Source organism: Egretta garzetta, unplaced genomic scaffold, assembly GCF_000687185.1.
Source record: "Egretta garzetta isolate BGI_Z169 unplaced genomic scaffold, ASM68718v1 scaffold79, whole genome shotgun sequence".
NCBI lineage: Eukaryota > Metazoa > Chordata > Aves > Pelecaniformes > Ardeidae > Egretta > Egretta garzetta.
In genome coordinates, this window is record NW_009260791.1 from 1,829,752 (window position 1) to 1,839,770 (window position 10,019).

Below are 10,019 nucleotides of genomic sequence, written 5' to 3' on the forward strand. Positions count from 1 at the left end.
GCTCTGTTCGGCCACCGCTGCAGCAGGACACCTTTGCGTGGGTCCAGCTGGCACGCAGAGCATGACCCAGCCCAGCGGGGTCCCCAGGCAGAAGACTATCCCTGCCATGGTGCCAGCATGACAAGGCTGAGCAAAACCCCAGAGGAAGCCTCTGCACAGCGCTCTGTGGCTGCCTGTGATTTATATCACAGGTTTAACAACATTTCATTTCAGCAGCCACACTCCGACGACGTCTGTAGGTCCCTAAGCGAGTGAAGGGGGTAACTGCCAATAACAACAGCCAGCGCTGTGCTCTGCCGCCTGCTCGCTATGTGTGTAGTCGTGATTTTTCCCCAGTAGCACAATATGGCAAATAAACCTTCCCAGCAGAAGACAGGCTGCAGAGGGAGCTTACGCAGAGCACCCAGAGCCACCCGCATCATTGGGGTGGGACCCCCCAGCCCAGCCTCCGTGGGAGGCTCCAGGAGAGGGACCGTCAGAGCACCCGCTCCCATAGCAAAATTCAGGTGCAGCCAGGGACAGGACACATGGCACAGGAGCACCTGAGCACTTTTGCAGCCCTGTGGCCTCCCACAGGATGTCCCCAGGGTCTGGTCCCTCATCTGGGACTGCTTAAGGGAGGGTACAAATGCAGCAACCACAGGAAACAACGGGGAGAAGACCTGGGATGGAGATCCCAAGAGTAAGACCAAACTAAAGTAGTTGCATGAACCACGTAACCCAGGCAGGGCCAGGGCTGAAGAGCAAACTGCAGGGACCAGCACTCGGCCAGCAAGGGCTGCTCAGGCGACTTCGCACAGCCTGTGCAGCTCTCCATCCTCTTCCCAGCTTCACTAACTCTTATTCTCTGAGGACACAATTGAACAGCCAAGTATAATTTTTCCAGGGCAAAACTGTACCATGAAGCTGACTGCTCAGCCTGCCATGCAGTTACCAGCACTAAGACGCTTGTAGTTGACTTCCCACCCCACATCAGATCATCTGCTTTCCTCCCTCCGCCTTCCTCTGGGGCTCTGTCTGGCTCACACCACTGCATTTTAGGTGCATTGACACCCCAAAGTAAATCCCCAGCCCACATCACCTCATTGCTCAGGTCTCCATGCCGGCTGTTGCAGAGCAGCTATTTCTGTGCTGACCTTCTGCTGCCGGTGGCTATGCCGACAGGCTCTCCCTGCTTTGGTTCTGCTCCGATTTATCTGATGGTCCCATGGTGCAGCGGAGCAACCGCACTCCCAGCGTGGACTGGGTGCAACACAGGCAGGCACAGGACTGGCTGCCCTGTGAAAGATGCATCTTATATCGCTGTGTTTGTCTTTCAGCCTTATCGGCATGATGGACAGTTTAGACCATGATTACTATTTTTCATATTTTCTTTAAGAGCAATGACGTTACCAAGCTTTGTGCATGTCTCTTTGTTTATTAGCTACCATTTAGTAAGCTCTTCCATCTTTGCTTTATCAAAGTTAGCGGCGCTGTTAGGCTGTGAGCTGCAAGGAGAGCAGGGGCTCACGGGGCAACCACCCCGGGGAGGCGCTTGCTTGCTCGCTTACCTCAGCGCTGAGCCTGGAGCTGCAGGGCTGCAAACCACCAGCAGCTAACGTGCATTTTACAGGCAGGCATGTCCTGCTAGGTCGGACCTAATTCTTGTTCCCTTCTTTGCAGTCCTCTGGCTATAGGAAGAGGCTTTATTAGAGTTATTTATGCTCATATTTAACAGAGTAGGGAGAAGTAGCCTCAGCGAAAAAGAATCTGAATCATACGAAAATAAAGTAAAATAAAATAAAATAGTAAAATACCAAAGCTCCTCCCTACCCCGCACTGCTCATGCAGCCTGGTTGAACAGTTTTTACCAGACCAGCAGAAATGGAAGCACCTGGGTTACAGCAAGAAACTCAAGAGGGAAGCTGTGCAAAGAGCAGCCTGCGGTCTGACAGCGTGGCTGGAGTGCCACAGAGGACAGCAAGCAGAGGGATGCTCTCCAGGTCATGCAAGCCAACCCAAAAAGGCCGTTTGACAAGGTCACCTTGAGCTGCACGGGGACTCCTGGGGGAGGCCAGTGCTGCCGAATGTGTCGCAGGGTCGGTGGGAGGCACATGGGTAAGTGCACAGTCACGTCCAGCTCCTGCCCAGGGCTCCCTCAGGCAGAGCTGCGGGTGTATGCAGGGCAATGATCCCTGCCGGGGACAGGGACACAGATCACTACCCAAGGAGAAGCGGCAGCAGCCTTCCGAGTTGGCAAGGGGAAGATCTCTCAGCCGGGTGTAGCTCCTGCCGCCCCATGTGCAGCTCCCACCACCCCATGTGCTGAATGCCCTCAGCTGTGGAAACGCGCAGCACTGTCTCTGCGGGGCCCGATCACCACCACGCAGAAGTCACTGAGCATCCCTCCACCCTGCTCAAGAAGCCTTCGGCTGGATGCGACTATAATTTACACTGGCTTTAAACCAGGAGTAAAGCTTGACGTAGCCACAGCAGGACCCTGGGAAGGCACACGCCGCCTCTTCTCAGGAAGGCACTGCGACATGCAGGTTTTGCCCAAGAGGGCCCGAGGGGCATCTGGCCAATTAAAACTGCAAGGCGAGCTACTCAGGCTAGCATTCGCTGGGACAGGTGGGCTCACAGCTCCACAACTGAACCACATGTTTTTCAGCACCCCTCGTGAATGGAGAGAACAAAAAGGACCCTCTTTCAGGTGTGGACTCAGCAGCACCAAGCAGAGGAGGAGAACAAGCAGCCTCGCCAGCCGCACTCCTCCTGATGTAGCCCAGGACGTGGTTTTCACTGCAAGCTCATGTTTACCTGGGGTCCTCCATAAGGTCCTCCTCCTTCCTGCTCCTTTGCAACAGAGCTGCTACTCCACAAGTAGATTTTCTTCTCAGATGAAAGCTCCTAGGGATATCTCATGGAGTAAGACATTAGGGGACGCTGCTATCACCTGTATGACACTTGGAAAGGATAATTTTTCTCAGAAGGGTAATTAATGACAAACGTAAATGCCTCCCTGTCCAGCTCTTTTACAGCCCTGGATAGACCTTGAGCAACTCCAGTGGCAGGAGCAAGGGGGAAGCATTCACTGTGCTGTCTCCCGTGGGAGGGACCCCACACTGGAGCAGGGGCAGAGCGTGAGGAGTCCTGCCCCTGAGCAGGAAGGAGCAGCAGAGACAACGTGTGATGAACTGACCCCAACCCCCATACCCCGTTCCCCTGTGCTGCTTGGGGGGAGGAAGTAGAGAAAATCAGGAGTGAAGTTAAACCTGGGAAGAAGGAAGGGGTGCGGGGAAGGTGCTTTTTAAATTTAGTCTTTATTTCTCGTTATACTACTCTAATTTGACTAGTAATAAATTAGGGTTTTTTTTCTCCCCCAGGTCAAGTCTGTTTTGCCTGTGACTGTAATTGGTGAATGATCTCTCTCTACCCTTATCTCGACCCACAAGCCTTTTGTTGCCTTTTCTCTTCCCTGTCCAGCTGAGGAGGGGAGTTGATAGGGTTCTTTGGTGGGCACCTGGTTTCCAGCCAGGGTCAACCCATTACAGATTTAAAGGCCTCCAGACATCCCTCTCTCTGCTCCCAGCCGGAATGCCAGGTGTCCTGGCACTGCCTGCCATGTGTGACGGCTCCTTGCCTGCTCCAGGACTCAGCAGCATGACTCCACCCCTTTAGACTCAGGGTACGGGGTGGGGGAAGAGGGGTGCAGGGGGAGGGACACGGAGAGATGCGGTGGCCAGGGGGCAAGGAGCCCTGCCAAACCAGGCGTTGGAAGGCAGCCCCGGTGACCCAAGGGGGGGTCATTTGTGAGGGGAATGACTTCGGCGCTGGACAGGCTGCGTGCTGGTCACGGTTCATTTGCTATGGGAAGCAGGGAGTGATTCATTCGGCAAGCTGCGACGCTGCGACTGCACGAGATTCATACGCCCCTGCGAAATGGCAGAGGGCACCATGCAGCCTTGATCTGCAAATCTATATGCCACCTACTTGTCATCATTAAAGTTCACTGGATGTGCTAGGTAGAGGCTGTGGTGTTTAGCCTGGACTAATGTGCTCTCTGGCTTTTTCTTCAGCTGGATATGAAAAAGCCTGTTCACTCCATATCCTAAATTCTTTCATAGTTTTGCACGGCAACATCATTTACCCTGACTGCCCCATTTTCCACCTCCAGCCAACCCAGTGATGGTACATTTAAATGCTAGATGGAACGACTGCTGGCTCCCCAGCATGTCTGAGAGCACCAAGAGGCTACAACATAGTATTTCATACTATGGGAGCTGAAAGTCGCCTATCAGTTTTGCATCTCTGGCCCCAGCTCTAACCCCCTGACTTGTCAGTCCCAAGAAAGAGCCGGTGGGCTCAGGAATCTGCTGCAGGGCTGACTCGTAGCACCAAACTCCAGTCCGCTTGCAGCGGAAGCCAGGCAGGCAGCAACGCGTGTGCCGACTGCAGACAGAGCAGCAGAGGCTGTGTTTGCTGGTGGTGAAAACACCAATAAATGCAGGTTGGAAGGAGAGGCCAAGTGCACAGAGCTGATCCAGGTTACCCATGTTTGACAACCACAAATTGGGATGAGAAAGTGTCTTTTCAAAACCCTTTTAACACATTCACCTTTGAGAGCTTTCAGCAAAGACAAGGCGGGAATGTTAAAGGGTCAAATTCCGGGTGTTTGCTTGTTCTTTCCTCAGGCAAACCCTCATTGATTGACTGTGGAAGGGTGAGAGCTGAGCACAACTGACGGAGGAGTCCCACTGCTAACACTAAAGCACGCAGCCTCCCAGCAGAGACTAATGTCAATAGACAAAGTGCTTCCGAATACACCCCACTCTCCGCCTGCTGCACGCTGCCAAAAATGACGGTCTGAGGGGCTGCTGGTTCCCTACCACTGTTAGAGCCAGCACCTTCCTCAGGCAGCAGGACTAGCAGTCACATGGCTGGATTTTGGAGGGGTGAAAGAACAGGCATGGAGGCTGAGAGCAGGATGGGGGCTCGGCAGTCGCTGCGAACATCAGCTGCGGGGAGCCTTTCCATGATGCAGGGTCCTCTGGAAATGAGGGATACGACCAGTGTCTCACTGTGGGGATGAGCTTTCGTGCACAGATGTTGGTGAGACCCAGACAGTGCTCTGGTCAGTATATCCAGACAGAGATAGGCAAAGGCATTTGCAGGGGCAGCTAGAAGATGACCATTGCTAGAGGGTCTCCTGGACTCCACTGGGTGCACTAGGCCAATTTTTTTAACAGAACTCTACTTCTGAGAACAAGACAGGCCCACCCATGCTGGCCAGCCTACAAGCTGTAAGTGCCTAAGCAGGGCACTGATTCAGTCAGACTGCTCACATGAGCCAAGATTACTCATATACAGGCTGCAGGACCAATACTCCAGGGCCCCTATGACTCTCTGTCGACTCAGGAGTCTCGTCACTGCAATTACCACCACTCCATTCCCTGACGCCATCACACAACCCAGAAGTCAGGGAGATCTCTGACCTGTCATTGCACAGGTTGGGGACAAGCTTTGCAGGGACATTCAGTCTTACTGAGGTTTCTTTTTTTGCTCTTAGCAAAGATGGGAGAGCACATCACTCCTGCTGCTGTCCCCATAATAGGAAGGGCTCAGAGAGCTAACGCCAGGGTCAGGAGATTGACTGCACAGGAAACCAAAACCTCACATTCAGTAATTCCCCATCCACAACTCTGCCAATCAGACACCACTTCTTAACAGTCCTGAGCCAGCCAGCTGTGCCTACATGCTTGCGCACACACACAGTCCCTGTCATAACCCACACTTGTGTAGTCACTAACTGGTCATGCCCAAGCACACCTGCAGTCAGGTACCTTTTCTGGATTGCATCCCTTCCCTCTCCCACACAGCCAGCAAGAGAATTGGTTCCGCAAGCACTGACACACACACTTACCCGCTCTCTGCCCCCTGCCTCCCTGCCCAGGCAAATGGACTCACTGCAAGGTGGCATCTCACACCCGCGCAAGCTGGGAAACTGCATGCAAACTGGAAGAGCTTACACTCTTCTTGTGGCCTGCTCTGAGGCACAGCCTGGTACTTGAGTAACGACCCTCAGCTTAGCAAGCTTGTTGGCAGCAGAGGGATGCTCCCATCCTGTCTTTCGTGTCTGCTTTCACAAGACAGTTTATGAGAAAGCTGAAATGATTTGAGCAGTCTCCATCCACCCTTCCTGGCTACAGGAATCTTCACAAGCAGCAGGGATGTCTCGCAGGATCCCAAATACGTCTCACATAAAGGAGGCCTCTGGGTGAGACTTCCTGGTACCCGTCCCATAGCTGCAGTCAGAGCCATCAGACCTGTCATTTGCACCACCGAGCAAGTGGCAGATTTTTGTCTGAGGCAGGAGCATCACAGGCAGTGATGAGGCTAAATGCTCAGGCACGGGGATGGTGACATCTCACAGATGCACTGCAGCGTGCTCCCGCAGGCAGGGAGGAGACAGGCTCAGCATGCATCGGGGTGCACCGCAAGGAGTGGTGCGTCCTCCCAGCAGAATGATGCCCACTCCTCCATCCCGTCCCAACACACATCTAATGCAGCACCAGAGGACCCAGATGTGGAACAAACCTCTTGGAAAGAGGAGAGATCAAGAGGCCATTTCATCTGGATTGCAAGGAGTTAACAGTGCTGCCTGGCATCACTCACTCGATGGAGAAATGGAAACAGGACTGAGGTTAGAGGCCCAAATGTCACGCTGAGCGCACAGCCAAGCATCCCTCTCCCAAAGGTCTTTGATACAACACATTTATTTTGCTGTGTGGCAGTACTGTACAGTACACATACATACAGTACACATACATTACCAGCAGTTTCAGAGCCCTGAGCTGTCATTCCTCCTGCCTTCCCTGAATTTCAGAAAAGAGGCAGGACCACTGTCCCTTTCCCCCATTTCACTTGCAAGGAAACAGGCCAGGAAAAATCCAAAAACACAGAGGCACTTGCTGACAGGACTGGAGACAAACCTCAGAAAGCTGGACTCACAGTCCACCACTCTCACCATTAGGGTCCCCTTTCCCTGGGAGAGGAAGTGGGGGCTGGGAGAGGAAGCCCTACTGCCAGCTCTCCACAAGGTCTCATTCCTCTGAGAAAATCTTTTCACACCTGAAGAGAAATCAGACTAAAGAGACTGCAAAAACTAACATAAACTCTGCTGGATTTAAAGGGACATACCACCTCTCTCTGAGGGTCTGAGAAGTGTTTTGGGGTGTTTTAGACAGGGTTAGAATTCTTTTAAATTCTGTAAGATTGTTTAAGAAAGAGCCAAGAAGAGGCTTTTGCTTCCAGTGCAGTCCCACTGGAATCTGAGTGGAATTCCCCCTGCTCAGACAGGGAAAGAAAGTACCCTGCCCTTCCTGGCACACGGTATCCCACGCCTCCTTTTCCTAAACCATGAAACAGCAGAGCTCTGGTACCGAATCCACCTCTCAGCGCCACAGAGAAAGCTAATGCTGTAATAGGCAAGGACAGTGCAGCATGTAACGTGGAACAAGACCCAAAAATAGCCCACAGAATAGACAGAAACAGTCAGAAAGGCAAATGTGCTGTAGAGATCAGAAAGGAGGGGGGAAGCACCTGGGCCTCTCCCACCAGTTCATGTCAGTACGTGGAATGGTGCACCCGGCTCAGGAGAGCAATGACCCAGTTCCCCAGCTGGGACCCTTTCAGCCACAGGAAGAGTTCATACAAGTTGATCTGCCACAGGCTCAGGGCTTCTGTGAGTGAGATCTGGGCCCTCCTGTAAAATGAGTGGCTCTTGCTCCTCTGGTACCTAGAATGAGAGAAACAGCTGCATTAGATCCAGCAGGATCCTCCCCAGGGGAGGGGAACATCCCACCTCTGGAGAATCACCATCAGTGCAGACCCTTGGGAGTAGGGATTTTCTTCAAGTAAAGTCCCTGTGGAGCTGAGGACTGCCTTCCTAGCACGAATCTGGCAGAAGAGACAGCCTGCTCCCTTGTGAGCCCAGTTCTCTCCCCACTGTGCATGGTAACCCTGGGCCATGGCAGCCTCTGCTTCTACACCCAGCTTCACTTCAGCTAGCAGGGGCAGGTGCACACCCCTGTAGGCCTTCCTGGTAGCACACTCGTAAGAGTCCAGCAATCCTGACACACTGATTCCAGGAAAAGTAATTCCCACCTTTCTTTAGAAGAAGAGGTTAACTGGGCTTCGTAGGTCCCTCATCAGCCAGAGAAATAACTGTTATTTCTTCTGCAAGGAGGAGGAATCTGAGGCAGAAGTGCATTGACTCATAAGACTCACAGATGGAAATCACTAGCACAACTCCTGTTCCTGGCTTTTAAACATCAGCCTGATCTTCACAGTCATCCCTAGCCCCTCAATCAGGCTGCAAAAACTGGCAGCAGTGAACTTGCAGATCTTTCTTACCCACAAATACTTCCCAGTGGTGATGCCTACAATGGGTAGGAAGAGCCTTCCTCTCCTCTGGAGGGGCCAAACCCTAAACCCTTACCCTAAGGGCTCCAAGTCCATCCTGGTCCCCAGCCCCAGGGTGACAAACCTGTCCTCTGGAGAGGCCGATGGGCATGAGAACACCACAAACAGAGCCTGAGACATTTAATTGAGCAGGGGCAGGACCACAGCAGATGTGCTAATGAGGAGGAGAGGTCCACAGCTAAGAGTAAGAGGTCAAGAGATCAAGTTAGGCCTTGTCAGGGCCCTGAGGGGGGGGCTCCAATAAACCTTCATGGCCCTGACTAGCCCGGGACCTCCCCCAACCCTCTGCTCATAGGCCCAGGATCTCCAGTTAATCTCAGGCCTCCACCTTCAGTCCCTGTCTGAGCTACACTGGAGGAGTCATGATCTCCAGTTCATGCTCAGCTGCGAAGCCCCTTGACCTGGACCTTAACTCACATACTGACCTCTTGGCTTGACCTCAACCCTTCTCACCATGGACCTGCCTGACAACCACTGGACCTGATCTACAGATCGACTTTCTGGTTTGACCTTGGACCTCCCACAATCTCAGGGTCTGCCCTGCTTGCCATGGTCAGCTACTGTGGGACTGGGCCCTGGCTGGCCTGCTGGCCCTGGGATCCTCCTCGGCTCCTAGCCCCCAGGGAAAGCCAGCCCCAGCTGCTCCATGTCTGGCCTCTGGTGCCTGGAGAAGAGACTCACGTGGAAACAGCTCTGATGCAGCAGCGAGACATGTTGAGGAAGGAGCTGGCACTGGCCCGTGTATGCAGGGCTGACTCAATCCCTCTTAGCAAGTCATTGGTCTTCAGCAGCAGCAGCATCTCACGGGGGACGTTGTTGAGGAGTTGGGTGATCTGGGGTAGGTAAGCAGCAGCATTGGACCGGATCTCCACATCCTGCAGCCAGCCGGGTCATGTCAGAGAGAAAGGAGAGAGAAGCTGAGAGTGCATGGCAAACCCAAGTCCAGATGCAGCTGAGATTTGGCAGGAGGAGACAGTGTTTTTCCAGATCATGACTCTAGGCCAGAAGCTAAAGAGCAATTTTGTCCTGCTTTCCTGCAGACACCTGGCTGTCCCAAGCACTCACAGCACAGTCACAGATCACTCTTGCCATATCCCACCTGCCCTTCAGTGGGATAAGGCCCTGTCCCCTCACTGGCAGGATTAATAGCCTGTCAGGAGAACAGGCCACTTGCTGCTATCTCAGTTCTTGGCCCCAGGCAGCCCGCAGCAACCATGTCTCATTACTGTCCTTGCAGCCTTCTGAGTCTCACCGCACCAGCCCCAAACCTGGCAGAGTTGCAGGTAGCACAGGACTGCTCAGGAAGGTGGAGGCATGCTGCAAGGACAACCAGGCTGCTCTTTGTCTTTCTGTGCCATGCAACTGATGGCTTTACGCTATACCAATAAAGCTGTTTCCAAGGCCTAATTTAGTCCTCTGTCCCAACACAACTCAGCAGAGGTGAGAAAGCATTATGCAGTTAAGTGTCATGCTAACCCAAAAGATCAAAACCCATCACCTGTCAGACTAAGGGTCTATCTAGATCAATATCCTAAGGAAATTATCTAAGGAAAGAG

At 53.0% G+C, this 10,019-nt stretch overlaps 1 protein-coding gene across 3 annotated transcripts in view; it reads right to left on the minus strand.

Annotated features, from left to right (window-relative positions):
• Window positions 1-6,646: 6,646 nt before the first annotated feature.
• The window catches only part of ADCK1 (aarF domain containing kinase 1), a 79,785-nt gene continuing 76,412 nt past the window's right edge, over window positions 6,647-10,019 (minus strand). For all 3 annotated transcript variants that reach the window (XM_009646647.2, XM_035901975.1, XM_035901974.1), the window contains 2 exons: window positions 9,145-9,338; window positions 6,647-7,777 (listed from right to left, as the gene is read on the minus strand). In XM_009646647.2, coding sequence (XP_009644942.1) covers window positions 7,606-7,777; window positions 9,145-9,338 — 366 coding nt within the window. In that variant the 3' untranslated portion in view covers window positions 6,647-7,605. The remainder of the gene's footprint in view (window positions 7,778-9,144; window positions 9,339-10,019) is intronic.